Here is a 27030-nt window from a genome sequence, read left to right on the forward strand (position 1 = left end):
AATTGACCCGAAAGGGAGACAACTCGAACCTGTAGCGGGGTCTTGCCCGGTGGGTCCCATTCCTTCCCCTCATACCAGCCAACCTCCCCCACCCCCGCCGGCAACAGGCAAAAGGAGGGGACGCTCTCCCCCTCTCCAGCCTGGTGGCCCCAGAGCACTGGACGCGTCGGGGACTACTTCCCAGCGCTGCCAGCAAACTCACCTCAGCCGCCGGCTCCACCTCCGCTCACATTCCGGCCCCACCGCCTTCCCCCCACCCCCCCCAGGCCCTTTGTTTTGATTCCCGACTCCGCAGCTCCCGCCGCCGCCGCCAAGCGCACCCTCCACTTCCGCTTCCGTACCGCACCGCCCCTGTCGCAAAACCGACGCCCTTCTCTCCTCCCTGCCTCCGCCCCTTCCTCCGCCCCTCCCCCGCCGCCGCGTCCTCCCCGCGCGGGGCGTGCTGGGAACCCTGGGGGGGGCGGGGCCTCGCGGCCCTGCAGCCTCGTCAGGCTCAGTCCCCTCCCGATAAACCCCTAAATAGGGACCTTCCCGGGGACCGACCCCGGCTTTTTTGGCGAAAACCCCCAGTTTAAGAAAGGCTTGCCGCTGGCTTATCGTTGTGGCGTGGGAAGGAACCTGAAAGCGGAGATTTAGGGTGCTTGTGAGGTGGAACCCGGGGAAAAAATCTGCCAACCGGGATTTGTCACCGTTCAGCTCTTTCGGGCTTTTGAGGGAAGGCGACTTAAAAGGGATTTTGATGAAAAACCTGATCGTTTTGGCTTTTTTTCTCTCTTACTCTTGTCACGTGATGACCCTACTTTTTTTTTTTTTTTTTTTAAATTATATGACGCATATTTGCTACAGCATCCTTTATCTAGTGCAACCTAGCGGCGAGTGGAGAAAAAAATAACTGCCAACTGGGCTGCCCGCGAGGTCCTTCGGGCCGGCAGGGCGCCTCGAGAAGTTGTGATCCAGCTGGCAAAAAGAAAGCCTGTGCCAAGACTAGGCTGGATTTTGTCACCAGCAATTAAGAGGTCCTCGTGACTTAAGTAAGAAAACGTGATTTTTTTAAGTCCTGGTCCAAAGCTCGTTGCAAATGAATACAACTTTTCCAGTGCCCACTTAGGTGAGCAAAAAGGAGACTTTATAGTTGCAAAAGCCATGTGAAGCCAATAACAGCTTGTGTTGTTGGTGGCTAGATTTGCCATGTTTGGGGTTTTTTGGTTTTTTTGGGGTTTTGTTTTGGGTTTTTTTGCTTCAGATTCTTTACTTATATTTGAAATTTTTGAAAAATTGTTTTTAAGTAGGCACAACGGACATTTCTGAAACTACCAGCTGCTCACTATTTCCTGTTGCAAATTGGGAGAAAAACAAAGCATATATATTTTAAATCTAGACATAGTTTACGATGCAATAGCCGAATGCTACGTAAAAGATTATTTCTGAAGTTTGCTGAGAAACAGGTTAACTTTGCGTAAGGATCAGCAAGTAAAAATTGCCGAAAGAGAACTTTTTTCCCCCTGAAGTCTGTACTGTGAGGCAACTTCATTAGGCAATCCACATTAAGTGGGGGAGATTTCAGGGGAAGCTGATACATCCCTGTAGACGTCCTTGTAGACAGGTATTGTGGAGGGCAAGATCAAACACATAGCTGAAGAACCCTTCGTGCTTGTATTCCATTTCCAGAAGGCAGATGACAAGTCCACACATCATCTGCCTGCTTAGGTATTTATTACTGCTGAGTAAATCTTCATTGTGTCTGTGTGTGGTAGTATTCTCCAAGTGGGAATTAGAACAGATGAAAAACAACCCTGTTTCTAGCGTTTTGTTTTTTTCACAGTACCAAAAAATATGCTTCTCTTTAGAGATTTTTTTCTCTCCTTTTCATTCTAGTTGAGTATCTCTGAACACAGTACTAACTAAAAATATAAAAAGGAAACAAAATAATAGTGGATTTTAAAATTGCTTTTTATAATAAAGATAATATCTTTTATAATAAAGATAAAATAAAATAAAGATCAGACACATTTTGTTTGACATTGCTTGGCATTCTTTCAAGTCCAGAGCTGTGCCTGGTGTCAATAAATGCAGTAAATAAAAATGTTATCAATCATACTAAATGGAAGGCTAATGAAAAGTTTAGTGTTTTGAAATAATAAATTATGATGGTAGAATTTAAGCAAGAGAAACCCAGCTTTCTGCTCATTAATATCTGAAAGCTACAAGGAAAACATTGAATAGAGAGAAAAAAGTTTTAATTAAAGTATACCAAAATTTCCCTTTCATTTTTTTAAGGTTTTATCCAATAACAAACCCATTTACCTAAACACCTATTCCTGAAGAGGAGTTTAATGATAATCATTTCAATATCTTCTCCCTTTTATTTTTAATGGAAAAATGAAGGAAATTAAAAATCAACTGGTTTAAATGATTTAATGTCATGTAGTCAGTACTGATAGCTCATCAACTTGTGGTTCAGCTAATCTTTAAACTGGGGTGATTATTCTCTGCCCAGAAACCTCACAGAATGGTGAGGCTCTGGAAAGTGTCAAGGGGGTGCAAATGATTTATTAGCATTTGGGGCCAGGATGGAAGTTTCCTAAAAGACACTTTGATACTTAACCCCGTTGATGTAAGTGGTAGTTCCCTTTTGCATCTCTGAGCTTCTTTCAGGAAGTAGCAAGGAGTCGAAGTAGAATTAAAGGTCATTCTTAACCATGGCAGGAATGCAGGAGGGATTCTATGACTGGTTGGAGGCCTCAAAGCAGCTAAGATCTCTGCCTGTAGCATTGTGCTGAAGAACACCAGTGTAGGAGTCAAACAGACCCAGCTTTGAAGTCTGATTTGTTATTAATTGTGAAACCTTGGGCAATGCATTTAACTTCCTGCACCCTTTTCTCAGCTTTAAAATGAGGACCATAAAAGTGCTTTCCTGTGGTTCTCATCATCTGGGTCTCAGCTCCATTGTCACCTGGTAGAGTGGCTTTCCCTGACATTCTATCTGCAGGGACCCCTCCCCAGCCCCTTTCTATCATATGACCTTGCTTTAGTCATAGCACTTATTAGCATCTGACATTATTTCACTGTTTCTGTTTGCTGATTTAGTGTCCTTTCTTAGTACTATAAGCCCTTTGAGGACAGGTGTCTTGTTTGACATTTATTTTGATGTAAGTGAGTGCTCAATAAATATTCGTTGCTGAACATCAAGAAGTTAGCATTATGCCTGACCTAGATAACCAATTGAAAAATCATGATCACTACATAGATTGTACTTAACTATGTGCTTAGGCACTGTCCTAAACGTTTTGCAAATGCCAAGTTGACTCATTTCGTCTCTGCATAACCCCATTTTATAGATGAGGAAAGTAAGTCACAGAGAGAATAACTTGCCCAAGATCACACAGCTACTAAGGGACAGAGCAAGGATTCAAAGCCAGGCTCGAAAACAATCTCCTGTAAAGGAGTTTTGCTGCCTTTGAAGAAGATAATGATGTGAAAATTGTTATATTGGTTGTGGGACTTCCCTTGCAGTCCAGTGGTTAAGACTTTGCCTTCCAATGCAGGGGGCGTGTGGGTTCCGGGTTGGGGTTCCATCCCTGGTGGGGGAGCTAAGATTCCCACATGCCTCCCAGCCAAAAAACCGAACATAACATAGAAGCAATATTATAACAAATTCAATAAAGATGTTAAAAATGGTCCACATCAAAAGGTCTTTAAAAAAAAAGAAAATTTTATATTGGTTGTAAAGTTGTGGGGAGGACCTGGGGCATTGCTTATCCTCACTGGACCTAGATCTTTGTCCTATCTGCTTTGGGGAAAAGCCAAGAACAGGAAAATGCAACCGGTGTCAAAGGGAGGGAGTCATATTTTCTTGAAGTGCGTGGCCCGCAAATCCCAGCCCGTCCCCCCGGTGTCCAGGGAGCACCCTTTAGCCTCCAAGGCGGGCCAAAACCCTGCCCAGCAGCGGGAGCCTCCCAGGGGCCCTCCCGCCAGCCCGCCCAGGGCCGCCGCGTGGCCATGCCGCGCCCGGGCCCTGGGAAAAAAGTTTCCAAAAGGCGCTGCTCGGCGCTGATTGGCCGAGGCAGACGCGGTCCCGTAGCGCGGCAGCCAATGGGCGGCGCCGGCCGCGGGCGCGGGCGCGGGGGCGGGCGCGGGGGCGGGGGCTGGAGGCCCGGGGCGCACCGCCCCCAGCCGCTGCCGCAGCCGTCGCCGTCGCGGTTCCTCACAGCCGGAGCCGGGTAAGTGCGGAGCTGCGGCCCCCGGGGTGGGGACTTCCTGGGGACTGCCAGCGCCACCGCCACCGCCACGGCCGCCGCGAAACTCTTCTGCCCGCCCCGGCGCCCGCCACGCTCTCGGGACCCCGGGCCGCCGCCGTGCAGGGGCCCTGGCGCGCCCCTCACTTGCGCGTCGCTTCCCGGGTGCTGGGCTCGAAAATTGCGCTTCCCTGGAGCCTGCCTTCTTAACTTTGTGCCTTCACACCCTCGAGTCCCTCGCGCCTGGTTCCTCACCCTTGCCAGCTTGCTTTCTCTTTCTGCGCTCGCCTCTCTCCGACCCCGCTGCCCTCCCCCTCCGTCCTAGACTTCCTCGGTCCTTCTGCTCTCCACGTCCCGGGTCCCCGCAGCCCGGCCGCTCTGCCCTCCTGTTCCCTCCCACCCCGACTCCCCTGGTCTCCCTTCTCGCTCAGTTTTCTGCCCTTCAGTCCTCGTCATTGCCTTCTGCTGCCCCCCACCGCCCCTCATTCCTCGTAGCCCCCCTCCCGCCCACGTCCCCACCCACCTCCACCCTCGGTGCAGGCCTCTTTCCAAAAACCTCCCTCCTCCTTGGCACTTCCCTCCCTTTGGGAACGTGTTTGGAACGGTCTTCCTCCCTCCGCTTTCCTCAGATCTCTGTTGCAGGACGGTTCAGATTTCCCCTGACAGCACTTTGGGGAAGGATTGGATAAAGGATGAAAACGCTTATTTTACAGCTTGAATGCGGTGGCTGGGCTCACCTGCCTCTGAGGTCATAGGAAACCCCGCCATCACCTTGATATTGCTTTTTGGGGAAGCTACATTATCTTCTCCAGTCATCTCAAGTTCGCTGTCTCCCGAGGGCTCGACCTTCCCGGATTTCTTTGTCCAGGGTTTTATCATGTTGTGCCCCTCTCTACCTTTAGGCCCCTTTTAACTTCCTTTCTAAAGAAACGACCTTTGCAACACGCGCCGGACAGAAATTTCTCATTTTCTGTGCGAGTTTTGTTCATGTATTCTAGGATAGGATGGCATTTTAGGACATGGGTAAGGTACTTTGAAGAGTAATTGGATCCCAGCGACTCCCAGAGCCCCTTGTTATCTGACCCCAGCGTTGGTATTTAACCATTTTTGAAACTTAAAAATGTAGATGATCTATGCTCCTGAAGTGTCAGAGGCCTCTGATTGGTATATTTCATCCCATTTGGTTAATAGTTTCTTAACTTGGCTTATTCTGTTAGGATGTGATTTTTGTTTCCAGAGTGTGTTCTTTTGCTTTAGAACGTGTGAGCCCAGAGAGAGAACACTCTGCTTCCTCACAAGATAATTCCCTAACACGAGCATGCCTGCATGTGGAAAGTTTGTGCCTGCAACTGATACTATGTTTGTACCTAATCCTGACACAGGTGCTTTGTGTCTGCCTCGCTCAGCAGTGCCCAGCACTTAGTAGGTGTTGGGAAATGTTTGAAAAGGAATGGAGGAGGGGAACGCCTCCGTAGGAAAAGCTCCTTCCTTGGCCTCTTGGTTCAAGAAAGTAAAAATTATCCTTGGACAGGATAATTTGTTTTCTTTTCGTCCAAGTTTAAGCTTCTTAAAATTTCAAAAGCAATATGTGCTTACTGCAAAAAACAGTATATATCTTAGAGAAGCGTCAGGTACATGTTCGAATCTCAGTGTCTGCCTTACCCCCACACTGGTATATCCTTACAGACTCTTCTATTTGTATACTCAGAGGGAGATACATTTGCAAACAAAAATGACACTTTCTTAACATATCATAAACTTTCTTCCATATCAGTACATTTACTACTACTTTTTTTTTTTTTTTTTTGTGGTACGCGGGCCTCTTATTGTTGTGGCCTCTCCCGTTGCGGAGCACAGGCTCCGGACGCACAGGTTCAGCGGCCATGGCTCACGGGCCTAGCCGCTCCGTGGCGTGTGGGATCTTCCCAGACCGGGGAACGAATCCGTGTCCCCTGCATCGGCAGGCGGACTCTCAACCACTGCGCCACCAGGGAAGCCCAGTATATTTACTTCTTAACTGCACCATTTTCTGATCAGTCCTCTGTCAACAGTTAAGTTCCTCCAGTTTTCCCCTCAGTCAATGATGGTGTACACCCTTGAGCATATGTCCTTGCATGCCTAGTGAGGTATTCTGGTAGGTAGGTCATTAAAGACTTTGAAAGCACCGAGACAGAAGTCAGACCTGCTGACTCTTGACTGATTTTGCCCCAGTAATGTCACTTCTGCAAAATGCAAAGCCTGCGTCATAACGTAGAAGCCGTGGGAGCATGTGCCAGTCTCTGGCAGTTTCTTTTTCTCCCTTTCCCTTCTGCTCTTCCATGTGTTTTGATTGGGAGGGATTGGGGTTGGGGTGGAGAAGGGCCGTTAATTCCTGATGGTTTATATATGTGTGTTGCTCCTGACCAGCTGTGCTGGCTTTCTTCACTCAGAGGAGAGCTGAGAAAGGCTTTGTTTTTTCTAGAGTTTTGAAATCAAAGGTGTGTGTCTCAAGTGTGCTTTCAGACTTTCCTGTTAGGTTTGATCATGGAAAATAGCCGCCCCCCAAAAACTTGCTGAAACACTTTTGTAAGAGTAATAGATCTAAGTTATCCAAAATAGAAAATAAGTACTTACTGGACCACTTGATCCCAGTTTTTGCATGCTGTAGCACATACATTTGAGGTACCCATCAGGTTTGTCCACAGAGCTACTGGGGCATGACGGCATCATGGTGTATTGAGAACGCAAGTTAGGAAGACATATCCCTGTGGATCGGATGCAATAAATGAATGCCGTATCCACTTTTAAGAGAGTGGGTACAAAGTTGTGTATGCTGTGACCAAGCATTAACACCTGCCTGACACAGTGCCTTTCAAAAGACTGCATGGACCAAGGAGTGAAACTGACCTCCAGTCTATTGGCAACCCCAGGGAGATCTGGAATTTGAATTCAAAGACTCCCTTGCACTTGGGTCTGGTTTGCCACTCCGTTTGCCACACCTATGCAGATGGCCAAGGCATACAATGTTTCTGCTTTAGCTTCCTAAGAAACCAGGTGATTGCCTTGCCTACCTACCCCTTACAGTTAAGCAGCTTAAAGAGGGTCAGGTTGTTTGGAAATAATGTATTAAAGGCCTAACACACCACAACTAGAAGGTGATGATAAAATTTAGTAAATAATGCTGGAAAAGGGGAACCTTTGCCAGTTGTCTTACCTGCTATCTGTGGCAGGGAGTAATGCACATTAGAACTTTCTGAGACATTTTCAAATGGCCAAAAAAAAGTCAGGTTTTTAAGTATGCTGTTTCATAAGAAAGTGAGGTTCAGCTGTTACTTCTTTCCTCTTAGCCTCTAGCATAGTTTTTCTCTTCCCTAGGGGTGTTTTTAAAATGCAGGGGCTGTAATTAGAGCCACAGTGGAAGCGCCTCCTAAAACATCTCAATTTCATTTCTTTACTGAGGCTTAAGTTATAAGCCTCACTGGCTGTGATAAAGAGCCCTTTTCTAAAACTCATCTGTCGTAAGATTGCAGGTTGAAGGTTATTAAACTCCAGTAACTGTATCAGATACTCCTTATCATGTACACCTGGGGAGGGGGTAGTTTCCAACATGGCACCCTGTCCTCCAGCCCCTTCCCATTAATGAGATGCCACTCAGGTGCCGAGGGAGAAAGGTTTTCCCCATCCTGTTAAGTATCTTAGGGATTTACAGAAGTAAACTATAAACTAGCCTGCAGAGGGTCTCTTGCTTTTTTTCCTTAACCTCACATCCCCTTCCAGCGAGTGGCTAGTCTCTATCTTTCCCTGTGTTCGTTCCTTCCACAGGCATTTATTGAAAGCCTGTTATATGCCAGGCACTGTTCAAGGAATTGGGAATAAAAAAGTAAGATGGTGAAGGTCCCTGTGCTCAAAACTGACATTCCAGTGGGGGAAGATAAAACAAAAACAAAACTCATAAAGTGATGAAATAAAACAAAGCAGGGGTTAATATGACAGTGAAGGGCTGGAGGAGGTATTTGGTGGGATGTTCCGATAAGGTCTCTCTGGGGAAGACAGTTCAGCTGTGATCTGAACAGCAAGAAGGAAATCTGCTAGCAGAGATCTGAGGGAAGAGCATTCCAGGCAGAGAAAACAGCCAGTTCAAAGACCCTGAGTGGGAGCAAGCTTGATGTGTTCAAGGAACAGAAAGAAGGCAGTGTGGCTGCAGCGTAAGCGAGTGAGGGGTAGGGCTGTAGGAAATGTTTAGAGAAGTAGGCAGGGACTCCTTACGTTGAACTTGGACGTGATCTGTTTCCAAACATCAGGAAAAGTCAGTGTACATTCATTTTTCCTAGTTCCTCACTTTCTCACCCTCCTGTACACAGAATTCCTCCCATACCGTGCATTTGAGACTGTCCTCAATATGATCATTAATGGCCACACAGCACTCAGTTACAGTTGCATGGGCTCTGGTCTCTTAACGCTATAGACATTGGTTTGGTGACCCCATACTAGATGAGCTCTGGGCTCATTAAAGCTTGCGGCTTGAGCAAGGATTACCAGAATTAGGTTTACCCTTACCTGTCACCATGGTAATTACTGTTATTTACACTCTAGGTGCTCTATCCTTTGTACTTTCAGCAAACAAGATCTTTCACTCCAAACGTTAATTAGGCTTCTCTTGTAGCAGAAATCCAGACCTAACTGGTCCAACCAAGAAAGGGAGTTGATTATCTCTCCTAACCTTAAATCAGGAATGACTGGACCCAGGTGTCCCAATGATACTGTCAGGACCCAGTCTCTCCACTTCTTGGCCCTGCTTTCCTTTGTTTTGGCTTCATTCTCAGGCAGGCTCCTCCCTTGTGATAGCAAGATGACCACCACGAACCCTAATGGAAAGAGTTTCTTCTCCTCCCCCCCCCCCGCGCTTTATGGAGATATAATTGACATATAACGTTGTGTAAGTTTAAGGTGTAGCATGTGATGGTTTGAGCCGTATATTTTGTGAAATAATTACTACAGTAAGGTCAGTTAACAACTCCAGAGAGTTTCTTTCTTGATAGCTCTGCGAAAGGCCTGGGCCTGGACACTCATTGGCTCAGCTTGGGTTACGTGCACCCCTGAGCCAATCATTGGCTCAGTTTGGATTAGGCTGATCCTTGTCATTGGTTCAGCTTGGGTTAGGCCCACCTCTGAGCCCGTTACCGATGATGCTGGAGGCATGAGTAGTCACATGCTTTCTCCCAGATGCAGAAGATGATGTCAAGTCCATCTGAGCCCCATGGAAGGAGTGTAGAATTGATTTCCCCAAGGGAATGTTGGGGTGCTGTTACAGAAAGATGGAAGAAGGAATGATGGACTGGAAAAAAAAAAATCAAATTAACAATTTTCTACTCCATCCAGCTTCTCTGCTCTAGTCAAGCTTTCGGAGAAGCTCTGTTCCCCAGAAGGGAGTGGGTGGGGACGTGGCATGTTTTCTCTGAATTAGGGAAGGGAGAGAAATTTGGAGGAAGAGGTGTGAATACAGGTCCTAACAAATGTAGAGTTATCAGTAAGTACTGTGCTCGGATGTAGGTATCATTGTTCAGTTTCTACCAGGGATAAAGAAGTTGGTGATTGTGTCCATGTCAGCACTGACATATTTAGTGGAATTATTTGTATATTTAGCCAGATACACAGCTTGTTAGTTATGTCTTGCAGATTGAGGGGTTGTGTTCATTCTGTTGTCCCCAGAGACAGAACCATGAGCTAGCTTGAGGGGAAGAAGGGACTTCGGAGAGATCTCATTTGGATTCCTAATGACCTTTTGAGAAGCTCAGAGTCTTAAATAAATTGAGAAAATAAGCTGTTACATTGAGAGGCTTTATCAGCCGGGAGTCCATAGACTGATAACTGTTAATAGAAATTTGTTCCCTAACCTCTGCTCTGGATAGCTCAGAATCCTGAGTCCAGGCCCTTATCATCACTTCCCTCTGGCTACTGTCTAATGTGTCTCCTTTTCTTCTCATACCCAGTTCTCCAAAATGCCACCTACTTCCTCTTCCTCACCTCCTAATTACTCCTCCACCCTGTTTATCCCTCCTCCCTGTGTTGAAACCATTCTTGCTCACATCACCAGTGACCGACATTTTGCCAAGTCTTGTGGGTGGATATTTCCCAGTCCTTACCTTACCAGCTTCTCTGTTGCATCTTGGATATTGTGGAACGTTCTCTTTTTTCCCCTTGAAACCGTCTACTCCCGGGACAGCTCACTCTTTTGGTTCTCATCTCTCTCACTTGTTTCTCCTCTGTCTCTGATCACTGTTTCTCTTCCCAGCTTTCAGACACTGGCACTCCTCAGAGATCCATAAATAGTTCTCAGTCAATTATCTCGTGGTTCTGTCACAAGAAAAAAGGAAGAACCAGCTACAAACTCATGATTCTTAAATTTGTATTGTTAGCCTGGACTTCACCCCGAGTTTCAGATCCAGTGTTGCATCTCGGTGTATCACAGGCACGTCCAATTAAAAGTGTCCCAAGCTGGGTTCAGTATCCCCTCACCCTAAAGACTTTTCCTTCTGATTCTCTGTCTCTGGTGATGGGGATGGTGGTGGCACCTGGTTGCCTAAGTTAGAACCCGTGAGACATCCTCCCCTCTCCTCCCCTCCCCCCCCAAATGTAATAAATCAGCAAGTCCTGGTAGGTTTTTTTTTTTTTAGTACATTTATTTATTTTATTTTTGGCTGCGTTGGGTCTTCTTTGCTGCACGCGGGCTTTCTCTAGTTGGGGCGAGCTTAGTTCCCGTGCGTGGGCTTCTCATTGGGGTGGCTTCTCTTGTTGCGGAGCACGGGCTCTAGGCGCGCGGGCTTCAGTAGTTGTGGCTCATGGGCTGTAGAATGCAGGCTCAGTAGTTGTGGCGCACGGGCTTATTTGTTCTGCAGCATGTGGGATCTTCCCGGACCAGGGCTTGAACCCGCATCCCCTGCATTGGCAGGCAGATTCTTAACCACTGCGCCACCAGGGAAGCCCACTGGTAGGTTTATCCATGGAATGTAATGTGCAGGTGGGCTGTATTTTGTCTGGGTTTAGTTTGAGTTTTTTGGCAATGTTTTTTGCCACATTTAATCCAACATAAAGTCTAGGAATTTTTTTTCCCCATTAAAGATCAGCTGTTTGACCAGATGTGGGTAATAATTTTAAAACTTTCTCTTCTAGACATCATGAGACAAGAATAGTAATCTTTTCCCCTGTTTTCACAATGGAGGACTCGGGAAAGACTTTCAGCTCCGAGGAGGAAGAAGCTAACTATTGGAAAAACCTGGCTATGACCTACAAGCAGAGGTCAGTTCTCCAAAGTTCACCTTGCTTTTTCTTCCCATAGTGATGGCAGCAACCATTTATTGTGGGCCTACTATGTGCCAGGCACTGTGAAGGGCTTAACATACATCATCTCAGTTAAATCTCAACACTGTTCCATGGAGAAACCATTCTCACCCCATTTTACAAATGAGGAAACTGAGCCTCAGTGAAAGCAAGTCAACTTGCCCAAGGTCAGACAGCCAGGGGAATAGCAGAGCTGGAATTTGAACCCCAAAGCCTAGGGTCCTAATCAAACGGCTGTGCTACTTCCCAGCTTATTTTCTGGCAGGGTTTTATCAGCTCCTGGATGCTGTATCTGGTCTGCCCTTCGTGTGTGGGGGAAGAACTCCCTATGCCTAGCAAAATGGGTTGTTACAGATCTTTAAATTTGAAACCAGTGTTTCAGTGCCCATATCTGGGAGCTGTGTGTGTGTGTGTGTGTGTGTGTGTGTGTGTGTGTGTGTGTGTGTGTGTGTTTAACGTTGTTTCTTTTTATTTCTCATGGACTCTTGTAATCTACCCAGGGAGGTCTTATTCCGGCTCCTCTAATTTCTTTATGCTTAGTTTGATTTAAAGAGAATTTAGGCTTGGTGTTAAAAAAAAAAAAAAAGATATCCCTTGACTTTTAAGGATTGAGAAGGTAGAATTGGGCGTTTGGGATATGGGGCAGGGACCCATGATAGTGGTGTGATGAGTGAGCATTTGTATTATGTCCAGTTTCTACTTGCAAATAAATCAGAGAATACACAATCCGAAGTGTGCTTACTACATGTTGGGCTCCAAAAAGTACAAGTGGAATGAATGCGTGGAGAGTGAATTGGTTAAGAAAGGGCTATGGAGTCAGGCACACCTGGGGGCAGGCCCAAGCTCTGTTTCTGACTTGTTTGACCTCGAGACAAGTCACCTCATCTTCTCATCTGTATAATGAGGACAATGACAGTTTCTGCCTCAAAAGGCAGTTGAATAAAGAGCTGATACATGTATAACAGCAGCATGTAAGCGCTCAGTAAATGATCAGCTAACATCTGGGAATTCTGTAGGGCAGAGAACACGCAAGAGGAACTCCGAGAATTCCAGGAGGGAAGCCGAGAATATGAAGCTGAATTGGAGACGCAGCTGCAACAAATTGAAAGCAGGAACAGGGACCTGCTGTCAGAAAACAACCGCCTTCGCATGGAGCTGGAAACCATCAAGGTGAGGGGGTGGGAGGAGACGCATGCAGGTGTGGATGGTGCCCAGCGTTGTGACTGGAAAAGGGAGCCTGCAGACTTGGCCCCGGGCTCACTCCCACCCCCAGGCCTGCCGGGCGTGTGTGACACTTGAACTCTTTATGCCCCTGATGGAGGCGCTCTGTGAGAGGCAGGTCTCACACATGTCCCACGGCCATTCTTGGCTGTTGGTGACAATCCTGCAAGGCACATGGAAGGTAGACCCTTCTAGAGTATGGAGTGTCTCTGGAATTGCTGATTGTGATAAGGCCTAGGGTTATGCTGTCCAGAATTGTCGCCCCTAGCCACGTGCGGCTGCTGACATTTAAGTTAATTAAAATAACTAGAAATTTAATTCCTCAATCATACTAGCCAATATTTCAAGTGCTCAAAGGCCACACATCTCTAGTGGGTGTCATTGTGGGACAGAGAGGCTGTAGAATGTCTCCATCATTATGGAAAGTCCTGTTGGACAGAGCAGATTCCTCAACCTGGGCACTGTTGACATTTGAAGGTAGCTACATGATTCTCTTGTGGGGGCCGAGTTTCACACTGTGGGCTGTTTAACAGCATCCTGGTCTCCACCCACTAGATACCAGTAGCACCCCCTCCCCCAGGTTGTGACAACCAAAAATATCTGCAGACATTGCCAAGTATCTGGAGAACCACTTCTCTGCAGGGTAAAGAATGCCTTTCTGTAGAGCTTAGCAGATGATCACAAAGTATAACTCTGTGGCCTAGGGACAGCTCTCAGCCCTCACTGCCAGGCAGGGTCACCTGGCCAGCTTCATAAATGTCAGACAGGCCTGGACCCACCCCGCCCTGAGATTCCCATTCTCAGGAAGTCTAGGTGGGGCCCCAGCATGTCTGCATGTCTTGTTTTTTTTTCTTTTTAAAACAAAGCTCCTCGTATATTTTGATGAGCCACTGGGAGAACTAGCCAAGGCCCTGCAGTGTGAGTCCAGGGCTAGGTGTGATGCACGGTGGAAGGAGATGTGTCCCTTGCCCTCTGGAAGCTTTGCAGGGAAGACAAACCTGACAGCCAGAAACACTTAGTGAAAAGATGCTCAGTTATGTGGTACTGACCATGAGATCCTCCTGAGAGAGATTTGCACGGGTTGTAGACAGCATCATGGAAGAGGTGGGAGGGACTTGAGCTGGTGTTTGAAGGTGTGTGTGTGTGTGTGTGTGTCTGTCTAGCCAGCAACTTGGCGTACAAGGGTTTGATGAAGAGTTAATATGGAACTGCCACAGACACGGGCCAGAATGACTGTCAAGTGGACCTTGGGAATCTGGCTTTACTAGCACATGGGAGAAAGCGGGGCCAGCACATGGATTGGGGATCAAGGGGTGAGGAGTAGCGGAGGAAGGACCACACAGACCGTAGAAACTGAGCAGTGGACTCTTAAGCTTTTACGGCATAGACCACAGAGCCCAAGCTGGCCACCCACAGGTCAGTCTGGCCCATAGATGTTGTTTGCTTAAGCCTTTAGTGGTTTTCACTTAACATTGTATCATGAAAGTTTTCAAGCACACAGTAGGGTTGAAAGAATTTTCCAGTGAACACCTGTATCCACCACCTGGGCTCTACCGATGACCTTTGCCGTACTTACATACTTTATTATATATCTGTCCATCCATCAATCTATCTTCCCAATGCATTTCAAGGTGAGTCACCAACATCTCTACACTTCCCTGTAAATACTGCAGTAGGCTGTTAACTAGAGGTGAGGGTTTGCTTACAGTTTGTTCTTTTGATAGTAAAATTTATATCTTTAGTATCAACATTCAGAGTTGTGAGGCTTCTTGTAAAAACTTAGATTTCCGACTTCCTTTGATCTTCCTTTGGTGGACCTGGCTACCCCAGGCCAGCCTTCTTCCACACCGGCAAAAAGCTGAGTTGTGGTTGCTTAGACAGAGCAAGGCTTCTCCAGTTTGCCCCAGTCCCCACTTCTGTCCTTTCCCCCCCAACTCTTGACACCGGGGACTGAGTGTCTTTTGCTGCTTACACGTGGCCCACGTCACTCATTTTGTTAACAGCCTGGCCCCTGCCCTAGGCACTGGGGAATCTTTACAGCCCTTACACTGAAGGGGGCTCAGGGATGGGAAGACTAGTGGTATGAACCATCGTTTGGAGGGGGTAGGAGGATGTGCTGACTAAATATCATGCAGTTGCTAAGTAATTAACCACTTGAAAACTGAGCCATTGAACCGGCAGAAGACCTCTTCATTACAACCACATGGTAGGTTCATGAGACACAGTGTGTGGAGCAGGCGAGGAAACAGAACTACCTTGGAGTGAAGAACTGCCCCCAGCATATATTTCTGTCACCTAAGAGGAAAGTCTTCAACTGAGTCAGACTCCTTGACAGTGGCTTATTCATTGCAAGTTGAATAAAAACGCTTGTAAGGGATCCAACAGAGCATCTATTGATGCCTCCATCAGCTGACAGTTTATTATAATTAGCCCCAAATGAAAGCGCAACAGCTTTTCATGTCCCCAAGTTCAAAGGACAACATTTGAATCCTTATGCTGGTGGACAAGCCCAGTAACTGCGTCTTCTTGGAACCTGTGTTGGAACTTAGGTTAGTGACCTAGGATCCTGTACCCTCCTGTTTTATTTGGGGAGGCACCCAAATCAAGGGTGGGAAGCCGTCAGAGCCACGCCTGGGAATTCGCCCGTGCCTGGGCCTGGTCTGCCCCTGCTTGTCTGAGCCAAGACACTTCCTGTGCTCGTAGCCAGGAAACAGTATCAGAGGAGACAGAGCAGCGTAAGGATGTGACACCCCTCCCTGTCCTCGCCTTGTAAATAATCTGCCTGTTCTGTGGACCTTCTTCTTTCACCATGGCTCTGGCCACGCCTCTCTGGCCTGGTCACCATTACATCACTCTCCCCAGCGCCTCCAGACTGTTTCTAGCAACAGCTTTGTTTACTCGACTGACTCAAGAAGAGGAGTTGGCCTGTTTTTCTAACTTTCTAATTAGACTTGGGCCTTTCCTGTGGGAAGTGAGTGTTTTCTTTCATGTTTGTAGATGAAGGAAAGGTGGTAAGGGTGTTTGATGATGGAAAGTAATTAGAGAGAGGAGCCAGAGCCGGAGTGAGTGAGTGAGTGAGTGTGTGTGTGTGTGTGTGTGTGTGTGTGTGTGTGTGTGCGTGCGTGCATGCGTGCATGTGTGCGTGCGTGCGCGCACGCGTACATGTGATCAGTTCCCGTGTGACCTGGATGGAAGTGGTTGAGGGCAGTTTAGCATAGTAGTTCTAAGAGCGCAAGCCCAGGTGGCCGGGATGGATCTTGGCCCGGTCACGTGCTTCCAGTTGACTTTGGGCTGATGAAGTGACTGAGCCTCAGTTCCCATGTCTCTGAAATGGCGTTAAATGAGGCAACAAAAACAGCGTCCTGAGCCCAGAGGCTGGTGCAGAGTAGACCTGCAGCAAATGTTAGCTGCCATAGCTGGGCAGCAGCAGGTTGTTGAGGCGTCATCTGGGCTGTGCCTTGCCTTGGAAAGCACCAGCTAGATCACACTAAACTTTTTTTGGTAAAAACAACAGTTTTGTTTTTTTCCTTCTTACCTTCCCTCCTGCCTCCCTTTCCCTCCCTCCCTTCTCTCTCTCCCTCCTCAGAGGCCCAGAAGTTCCTAACTCCCCCATGCCACAGGGAGAGTGTCCTGGGTCACAAAGTCAGAACAGTTGTCAAACTGAGTCCATGATGTCCTGATCTGACTGTGAGGCACAGGCAACGAAGTCATTGTGATTCCTGCTATTCTGTCTGTAATCCAGGGATATCATGTGAAGTGCATCGGTTTTGCCCTTGTGGATCAGGCTTGGAGAGGTTTATGAGGCTTTCTGTGGCTGTGGACACCTTGCACAAAATGATTCCTTTGAAGATAGTTGGGGGCTGCTTGATGCCAGAGGCTGCAGGGACCAGTGTGGGAGGGGGCAGGGTATAAGATGCTCAGGAAGCACGCGGGACTTGACAGCTTGATGGCCCCCTGTTCCCCCCATCATCCCTCATTTGCTTAAGAGTCCATGTCTGTGGACAGAAGGTTCTCCTGACTGAGCTTAGGCTTGTCCTCTGGCATCCTGAGTGAGTGTGATGGGAAGGCTGGTCCCACAAAGATCCTAGAATAAGGGAGAGAGAAATCCCCTAAAGAAATTGGCGTGGGACTTCCCTGGTGGTGCAGTGGTTAAGAATCCGCCTGCCGGTGCAGGGGACACGGGTTCGAGCCCTGGTCTGGAAAGAATCCCACATGCTGTGGAGCACCTAAGCCTGTGAGCCACAGCGACTGAGCCTGCGCTCTAGAGCCCGCGAGCCACAACTACTGAAGCCCGCGCACTGCAACGAAGAGTAGCCCCTGCTCGCCGCAACTAGAGAAAGCCCACACGCAGCAACGAAGACCCAACAGCCAAAAATAAATAATAAAAATAAATTAATTGTAAAGAAATTGGCGTGCCGGTGGGGCTGTGCAGAGGGGGAGGAATGGATGCTCAGCAGCTAGGGACAACACATATTCACTGCAGCGGAGAGGGTTATGTCCCAGGATTAACCTTCGATGTCCTAAGGAGATGACAGGGAAGGGAGATAAACATCCTCGTCGGGAGTCTTAAATCATTCACTCAGTGTTGATTCTGTCCTTCAGGAGAAGTTTGAAACGCAGCATTCTGAAGGCTACCGGCAGATCTCAGCCTTAGAGGATGACCTTGCCCAGACAAAAGCCATTAAAGATCAACTTCAGAAATACATCAGAGAGCTGGAGCAAGCCAATGATGACCTGGAAAGAGCCAAACGGTACGTTGGGAAGGAGAAAAGAGGTTTGGGAGCCTTTTGTCTCTGGGTACCAGGCACTGTGCTGAGGGTAGAGAATTCAGCACTGAGCAGAGCCAGTGCCCTTGTGGGTCCTACAGCCTCATAGGAAATGGGCAACAGGCAGCAAGTGCTGCAAGTCCAGGGTGCTGTGGGAGCATGTAATTGATTGTATTAATTTGTCCATTGCTGGGAGAATATTAGGCAAGGCTTCCCAAAGGAAATGCCATTTAGGCTGAGACCGAGGGATGCCTAGGCATTTTCACTCTTCCTAGGGGAAGAGTGTGGAGTGAGAACATTCCAAGCAGAAGGACAAGCATGTGCTCAGTAAATAGGCCCTAAGATAGGACAGTATTTCTTAAACTGATGTTCTGAAGTTTAGCAGAATACTAACAATAATAAATAAATTATTGAATATCTACTCTGAGCCAGGCACTTATTTTTTTCTTAAGAAAACTTTTTTTTAAAGATTTAGATATAAATTACATACAGCGATACACACAGATCTTAAGAAGTATACAGTTTCATCAGTGTGGACAATTGTGCACATGCCCCACACTCCTGTTGAGACACGGGCCCTTGGCACTGCACCCACAGCTCCTTGCATTCTTTTTTGCACTTGCTTTAGGGACCCCAATACACACGCTCAACTTTTCAGTCTACTTCATTAATAATGTACCAAATACAACGGCCTTGCAACCTTAAGAGTTTCACTTACCATCCTTGAACTTTATGTGATAGCCGTAATGCGAGAAGGTAAGAGAGTAAAAAGATAGCCTTTTATATTTACCCACAGATTTACAGTTTCTGGTTCATTCCTTCTTGAAGTTTCCCTCTGGTTATCATTTCCCTTCAGCTTGAAGAACTTCCCTTAGGGTTTCTTGTGGTGCAGGTCTGCTGATGGCGAATTCTTCTCGCTTTAGTTTATCTGAAAATGTCTTTCTTTTGCCTTCATTCTTAAAGGATATTTCCACTGGATGTGGAATTCCAGGTTGACAGGTGTTTTTTTTCTTTCAGCACGTTAAAGATGTTCTGCTGTCTTCTGGTCTCCTTGCTGGAGGTCAGAAGTTAGTGGTCATTTGAATAGTCACTCCCCTGTATATAATATGGTGTTTTTCTCTGACTGCTCTCAGAATTTCTCTTTATTTTTGGTTTTTAGCAGTTTGTGATGTGCCTAGATTTTGTATGTATTTATCCTGTTAGGGGTTTGCTGGGCATTTTGGTCTGTAAATTTGTCTTTCGCCAAATTTAACTTTGGTCATTATTTCCTCAAAGATTTTTGCTGCGCTATTCTTTCTTTCCTGCCCTTCTGGGACACCAACTACACACATGTTGTGTCCCATGTCCTTTTGATATTGTCACACAGGTCTCTTAGGCTCTGTTCATATCTTTTCCTAATTTTGTTTGTCTTGGTTCCTCAAATTAGATCATTTCTATTGATCTGGTTTCAAGTTCACTGACTCCTTCTTCCCTCCTCCAATCTGCTGTTAAGCCAGTTCCAATAATGTTTTATTTTAGATATTTAAGATCTAGAATTTCCTAGTCCTCTACTGATATTTCTTTGTTTGCATCCTTGAGATAGTTATAACAACTTTCTTTAAGATCCTTTTCTGCTAATTCTAACATCTGGGTTATCTCAGATGTTAGATGTTCCAGTGATTGCCTTTTCTACTGAGTTTGGGTCACATTTTCTTGCTTTTCACATGTCTAGTAATTTTGGATTATATTCTGGACATTATGAATGATGTGTTGCAGAAACTATGGATTCTGTTATGTTTCTAATTTGTTTGTTAAGTAGGCTGAACTCAAACTCCAAACTCTGTCTCCCTTTGATGAGTAGTAGGTGAAATCCGTTTGACGCTTTTAACGAGGCTGCTTCAAGTCTGCCATGCACATGCATGGTTCAGGGGTCAGCCAGAGGTGTGGGAAGAGTTATATATGCAGAATTTGGCATTCTGCCAAGGTGGTGGATTTTTATCACTGGAGCTATAGACACAAAGCTTATAAGATGCAGAATTCAGCCACTGCTGTTCCTTCTTCCAAGTGTTGTCTCTCTTCCAAGTGGTGTCTCCCTTCCGGTTTTTGCCAGTGCCTTCAGATCATTGTTTTTCTCGTTTCACCCCGAGTTTGTAGTTGTAATCTATAGGATGTTTGGTCTGATACAAGCTACCTTATTATTACCAGAAGTGGGACCTCCTTTTTTTTTTTTTAAATCAGTTTGTAAGAGTTCTTTGTGTATTTTTGCTGCTCATCTTTTGTCCCACATTGAAAAATATTTTTTACAAATAATCTTTTGTCTGTTGACTTTGTGGTATCAATTTTCATACAAATATTTTTCATTTTGGGGTCATCAATTATGTCTTTTTTTTTTTTTCAATTATGTCTTTTATAGCTTCTAGGTTTCCAGACTTCACTAGGGACATCTCCTTGAGCGTTTGATTATGCGTGTATTCTCCTAATTTTTTTGCAAGATTTTTTAATTAATTGTTTTAACTTATGCTTTTAATCTACCTGGAATTTATTTTTGTACCTAGTATACGTGTCCCATTTTATTTTCATTAGGTAGATAGCCACTTGTGCCAGTACTATGTGTTAAACACTCCATCTTTTTTCCACTGAATTGAACGCATCTCTGTCATTTGTTAACCTGCCATACAGTTGTTCCTTGGTATCCATGGGGGATTGGTTCCAGAACCCTTGAGGATACTAAAATTTGTGGATGCTCAAATCCCTTGTATGAAATGGTGTAGCATTTGCATATAACCTATGTGCATCTTCCCATACACTTTAAATTATGTCTAATTATAATACCTAATACAATCTAAAATCTGTATAAATAGTTGCCAGTGAGTGGCAAATTCAAGTTTTGCTTTTTGGAACTTTCTGGATTTTTTTTTCCTGAATAATTTTGATTTGTAGTTGGTTGAGTCCAACCTACAGGTTGATATGCAACCTACAGATATGGAGGACTGACTGTATATTCTGGAATCTAATTCAGGATTCTTCTTTCTTTTTTGTCTAACGTGCAATTTGTGAATTACTACCAACACCATAATGACTTGGTTCCTGTGCCTTTGTAGTATTTTCTGATTTTTGGCAAGCCACTGGCTTACGATCATTTCTACCCATATATCATTGATGAAAGCAAGTCACACGGCCAAGCCCTGTCAAGGGGTGGGAAGGTACATTCCACCCACAATGAGGCCAAAGCAAGGGTGTGGCTACAGGGAGGATGAAGAATTGGGACCAATAATGCAGTCTATCACAAGGAGATAGTACATTCATGTGATTCAAAAATAATATACAAAGGGGTAGAGTTTTAAAATTCAAATTCAAATAGAAATTTGTATTATTTCCCCCGCCCCGTTCTTTTTCCCACAAAAGAGCATTCTGTATACAGAATATATGTACTATTGTACATCTTGCTTTGTCACGCAATAGGTTTTGGAGGTCATTCTGTAGTAGGACACAGAGGATTCTTTGTTGTTGGTTTTTTCCAAGTGCATAATATTTTATTGTATGGTTGGTATTGTATCATACATAATTATTTATCCATCCCCCCCACGGCTGGATATTTGCTGCATTTCCTTTCTTGTGCAGTGATAAGGGTTGCTGTAGTGAATGATATGCATTGCTTGCATAGATGGATATCTGTAGAATAAATTCCCAGAAGTGGAATTCTTGGGTCAAAGGATGTATGCATATGTTTTTTGATAGTTTTTGCCCAATTGTTCTCTACACTTGTACCAATTTCCATTCCCAGCACCTATGTGAGTAAGTCTCCATTTTCCAAATAGCTTCACTAAACAGTGTTTTTTAGACTTTGGATTTCTGCCAATTTAATAGGTGACAAATAGGTACATTTCTGAAGTATGAGTGATCTTGAGTTCCTTTTCATATATTTAATAACTGTTTTATTTCTTTTTCTGTGAACTGTATCTTCTTGCCTGTTTTCATACTGGATTGCTGGTGGTTTTTTCTCATCAGTTTCTAGGAGATGTTTATATATTTGTTTATGATACAAATTGAAAATGTTAGGAATTTGTCATTTGTCTTCCATCTTTGTCTATTGCATATGTTACTATTGAAAGTTATTTGGATTTCTGTGTAGGCAAATTTATCTGCAGTCCCAGGTTTATAAAGCAATTAGCCTATGTTTTCGTCTTGTATTTTTATGTTTCCTTTCTTTCTTCCTCTCTCCTGAAGATGCATTGGATTCACATTTTAGCCAGATGCTGAATAGTTGAATATTAAAATCAGATGTGATAGAGACCCAAATCATCATTATAGAACAAATGAAGTTCTGGAATACTGAAGTTATATTAAAAAAAAACTTTATAACATTACAATTTCATTATAAAATTTTAATAGTTATATATGGAAAATTTGACAGTCTCCAGCAAGAATGGTAATTTCTCAGCACCATCAGTTATTTGCTTATTTTGGTCTCTCCAACTGTACATCCGTAAAACCAAATGACTCACTTTTAACTGAGGAAGGAGATGACCTTGTGAAAGGATAACCTTGAAAGACTCCAGGCCTAACTGAATTAACTAAAAAGTAAGTATATTCCTTAAAGGGTATTTTGTTTAATATGTGAATGCCAAGATGCCAAAAAGTTCAACGAAGATTAAAATTGATTTAATCTAATTTTTTAAAAAAGTGTCTATGTGGGCTTCCCTGGTGGCGCAGAGGTTGAGAGTCCGCCTGCCGATGCAGGGGACGCAGGTTCGTGCCCCAGTCTGGGAAGATCCCACATGCCGCGGAGCGGCTAGGCCTGTGAGCCATGGCCGCTGAGCCTGCGCGTCCGGAGGCTGTGCTCCGTAACGGGAGGGGCCATAACAGTGACAGGCCCGCGTACCGCAAAAAAAAAAAAAAAAAAAAAAGTGTCTATGTGTTATTACATAGACACTTTTTTTTTTGTCTCTACCACATGGCTTGTGTGATCCTAGTTCACCAACCAGGGATCGAATCCAGGCCCCTGCGGTGGAAGCACAGAGTCCTAAACAGTGGACTGCCAGGGAATTCCCTACATAGACTTTATTTTTAATTTTTTGTGGTAAAAAATTTGACATCAAATTTACACCTTAACCTTTTTTTTTTTTTTTTTTTTGCGGTACACGGGCCTCTCACTATTGTGGCCTCTCCCGTTGTGGAGCACAGGCTCCGGATGCGCAGGCTCAGCGGCCATGGCTCACAGGCCCAGCCGCTCCACGGCATGTGGGATCTTCCCGGACCGGGGCACGAACCCGTGTCCCCTGCATTGGCAGGCGGACTCTCAACCACTATGCCACCAGGGAAGCCCACACCTTAACCATTTTTAAGTGTGCAGTTCAGTAGTATTATATGTATTCACATTATTGGCCAACGGCTCTTCAGAACTTTTTCATCTTGCAACATTGAAACTCTATACCCACTAAACATTCATTCCGCTCCCTGTTCCCTTCAGCCCTTGGTAATCACTTTTCTACTTTCTGTTTCTATGATTTTGACTACATTAGAAACTCCATATGAATGGAATCAAATAGGATGTGTCCTTTTGTGACTGGCTTCTTCTCTTAGCATAATGTCCTTGAGATTCGTCCGTGTTGTAGCATGTGATAGGATTTCCCTTTTTTAAGGCTGCGTAATATTTTTTTGCATGTATGTACTGCATTTTCTTTATCCATTTATCTGTCAGTGGACACTTGGGTTGCTTCCACCTGTTGGCTCTTGTGAATAATGCTGCAGTGAACAAGGGTGTACGGATACCTCTTTGAGATCCTGCTTTCAGTTCTTTTGGATATGTACCCAGAAGTGGGACTGCTGGGTCATACAGTAATTCCACTTTTAATTTTTTACAGAACCTCCATACAGTTTTCATAATGACACACCATTTTACATTCCCACCACATCCTCACCATCACTTGTTATTTTCTGTTCTTGGGATGGAGGCCGTTCTGATGGGTGTGAGGTGATACATAGACTTTTAAGTATTTATTGGCTCAAAAAGGATATGTTCTTAGTTATCTAACAGATGTATCTCTTAATATTCATATTTACTGAAAATCTCTTTTCCTGCTTAACTATTTTCAGGTCCTCATAACTGTCCATGAGATTAACAGCTTTCACAGTTTTTATGTATTGCAGCATTTTACTCTTATGATAATAAATATGCAAATACATCAGTTGGCAGAATTTCACCATATAAAGGACATAAAGCTTTTTCCACTCAGGGGACAACTAGGATGCTTACCTTTATTTGAAAGCAAATAGTCACATAGTAACAATAAGTCTCTGTGCTGTGCCCTGCTGGTATTACTGACTCTGCCTGATTGTATACAGTCGGGGGTGGGGTGGGGGGGGAGGTGTCGTTCATCCACACAGGTTCAGGAATGCCAGAAATGCTGCTGAAGTTGGTTCTCTGGCATTCCAGAAGCCAGTAGTAGATTTTGACCAAATACCGAGTTTAAATTTTTGATCTAGTTGGAATTCATCTTTGGGTGTAGCATGAGGTGTGGATCCAACATTGATTTTTTCCAGGTGGCTACCTGGTAGTCCCCAGACCTAGAACTGAACCAACCATCTTTTCATCAATGATTCGTGATGCCACCTTTATCATAAATTAAATTCTCATATTTATTTGGATCTATTTCTGGACCTTTGGCTCTCCTTGGTCTGTCTGGTCTTATAACTGTTTCACTCTGCAGCACACTGTTCATTGCTGAGGCTTTAAAGAGCATGTTCTTTGTATCTAGGGGAGCTAGTGCCCCTGTCCTCTTCTTTTTCAGAGTTCTGGCCAATTTTTTCTTCCAGTTTTATTGAGATATAATTGACATATAGTACTGTATACGTTTAAGTGAATAGCACAATGATTTGACTTATATGCATCATAAACTGATTATTACAATAAGTTTCGTGAACGTGCATCACCTCATATAGACACAATATTAAAAAATGGAAAAAACTGTTTTCCTTGTGATGAGAACTCTTAGGATTTACTCTCTTAGCAACTTTCATACATAACATAGAGCAGTGTTCATTATAATTATCATGTTGTGCATTACATCCCTAGTACTTGTTTATCTTTTAGCTAGAAGTTTGTACCTTTTGACCATCTTCATCCAGTTCCCCTTCCTCCTATCCCCCCACGTCTGTAACCACAAATCTGATCTCTTTTTTTTTAAACATCTTTATTGGGGTATAATTGCTTTACAATGGTATGTTAGTTTCTGCTTTATAACAAAGTGAATCAGAACATATGCATATGTTCCCATATTTCCTCCCTCTTGCGTCTCCCTCCCTCCCACGCTCCCCATCCCACCCCTCCAGGCGGTCACAAAGCACCGAGCTGATCTCCCTGTGCTATGCGGCTGCTTCCCACTAGCTATCTACCTTATGTTTAGTAGTGTATATATGTCCATGCCTCTCTCTCGCTTTGTCACAGCTCACCCTTCCCCCTCCCCGTATCCTCAAGTTCGTTCTCTAGTAGGTCTGTGGCTTTATTCCTGTCTTACCCCTAGGTTCTTCATGACATTTTTTTCCTTAAATTCCATATATATGTGTTAGCATATGGTATTTGTCTTTCTCTTTCTGACTTACTTCACTCTGTATGACAGACTCTAGGTCTATCCACCTCATTACAAATAGCTCAATTTCGTTTCTTTTTATGGCTGAGTAATATTCCATTGTATATATGTGCCACATCTTTATCCATTCATCCGAAGATGGGCACTTAGGTTGTTTCCACCTCCGGGCTATTGTAAATAGAGCTGCAATGAACATTTTGGTACATGACTCTTTTTGAATTACGGTTTTCTCAGGGTATATGCCCAGTAGTGGGATTGCTGGGTCATATGGTAGTTCTATTTGTAGTTTTTTAAGGAACCTCCGTACTGTTCTCCATAGTGGCTGTACCAATTCACATTCCCACCAGCAGTGCTTTTTTTTGATGATGGCCATTCTGACTGGTGTGAGATGATATCTCATTGTAGTCTTGATTTTCATTTCTCTAATGATTAATGATGTTGAGCATTCTTTCATGTGTTTGTTGGCAGTCTGTATATCTTCTTTGGAGAAATGTCTATTTAGGTCTTCTGCCCATTTTTGGATTGGGTTGTTTTTTTGATACTGAGCTGCATGAGCTGCTTGTAAATTTTGGAAATTAATCCTTTGTCAGTTGCTTCATTTGCAAATATTTTCTCCCATTCTAAGGGTTGTCTTTTGGTCTTGTTTATGGTTTCCTTTGCTGTGCAAAAGCTTTGAAGTTTCATTAGGTCCCGTTTGTTTATTTTTGTTTTTATTTCCATTTCTCTAGGAGGTGGGTCAAAAAGGATCTTGCTGTGATTTATGTCATAGAGTGTTCTGCCTATGTTTTCCTCTAAGAGTTTGATAGTTTCTGGCCTTACATTTAGGTCTTTAATCCATTTTGAGCTTATTTTTGTGTATGGTGTTAGGGAGTGATCTAATCTCATACTTTTACATGTACCTGTCCAGTTTTCCCACCACCACTTATTGAAGAGGCTGTCCTTTCTCCACTGTATATTCCTGCCTCCTTTATCAAAGAGAAGATGACCATATGTGCGTGGATTTATCTCTGGACTTTCTATCCTGTTCCATTGATCTATGTTTCTGTTTTTGTGCCAGTACCATACTGTCTTGATTACTGTAGCTTTGTAGTATAGTCTGAAGTCCAGGAGCCTGATTCCTCCAGCTCCGTTTTTCGTTCTCAAGATTGCTTTGGCTATTCAGAGTCTTTTGTGTTTCCATACAAATTGTGAAATTTTTTGTTCTAGTTCTGTGAAAAATGCCATTGGTATTTTGATAGGGATTGCATTGAATCTGTAGATTGCTTTGGGTAGTAGAGTCATTTTCACAGTGTTGATTCTTCCAATCCAAGAACATGGTATATCTCTCCATCTATTTGTATCATCTTTAATTTCTTTCATCAGTGTCTTATAATTTTCTGCATACAGGTCTTTTGTCTCCTTAGGTAGGTTTATTCCTAGATATTTAATTCTTTTTGTTGCAATGGTAAATGGGAGTGTTTTCTTGATTTCACTTTCAGATTTTTCATCATTAGTGTATAGGAATGCCAGAGATTTCTGTGCATTAATTTTGTATCCTGCAACTTTACCAAATTCATTGATTAGCTCTAGTAGTTTTCTGGTAGCATCTTTAGGATTCTCTATGTATAGTATCATGTCATCTGCAAACAGTGACAGCTTTACTTCTTCTTTTCCGATTTGGATTCCTTTTATTTCCTTTTCTTCTCTGATTGCTGTGACTAAAACTTCCAAAACTATGTTGAATAAGAGTGGTGAGAGTGGGCAACCTTGTCTTGTTCCTGATCTTAATGGAAATGCTTTCAGTTTTTCACCATTGGGGACGATGTTGGCTGTGGGTTTGTCATATATGGCCTTTATTATGTTGAGGAAAGTTCCCTCTATGCCTACTTTCTGCAGGGTTTTTATCAGAAATGGGTGTTGAATTTTGTCAAAAGTTTTCTCTGC

The 27030-nt window shown here is 44.4% G+C and overlaps 2 protein-coding genes across 10 annotated transcripts in view; one reads left to right on the forward strand and one right to left on the reverse strand.

The window, feature by feature from the left end:
• Positions 1-246, reverse strand: part of MARF1 (meiosis regulator and mRNA stability factor 1) — a 40558-nt gene extending 40312 nt beyond the window's left edge. For all 5 annotated transcript variants that reach the window (XR_013831695.1, XM_079946020.1, XM_079946022.1 and 2 more), the window contains exon 1: positions 203-246. The gene's annotated coding sequence lies outside the window, so the exon portion shown is untranslated. The remainder of the gene's footprint in view (positions 1-202) is intronic.
• A 3883-nt stretch (positions 247-4129) lies between these two features.
• Positions 4130-27030, forward strand: part of NDE1 (nudE neurodevelopment protein 1) — a 40198-nt gene continuing 17297 nt past the window's right edge. For all 5 annotated transcript variants that reach the window (XR_013824120.1, XM_079899041.1, XM_079899043.1 and 2 more), the window contains exons 1-4: positions 4130-4220; positions 11385-11510; positions 12569-12722; positions 17376-17524. Coding sequence is in view for 4 of the 5 variants with exons in the window: in XM_079899041.1 (XP_079755167.1) it covers positions 11428-11510; positions 12569-12722; positions 17376-17524 (386 nt within the window). In the remaining variant the exon portion in view is untranslated. The remainder of the gene's footprint in view (positions 4221-11384; positions 11511-12568; positions 12723-17375; positions 17525-27030) is intronic.

This window comes from Stenella coeruleoalba, assembly GCF_951394435.1.
Source record: "Stenella coeruleoalba genome assembly, chromosome: 15".
In the NCBI taxonomy this organism is placed as follows: Eukaryota; Metazoa; Chordata; class Mammalia; order Artiodactyla; family Delphinidae; genus Stenella; species Stenella coeruleoalba.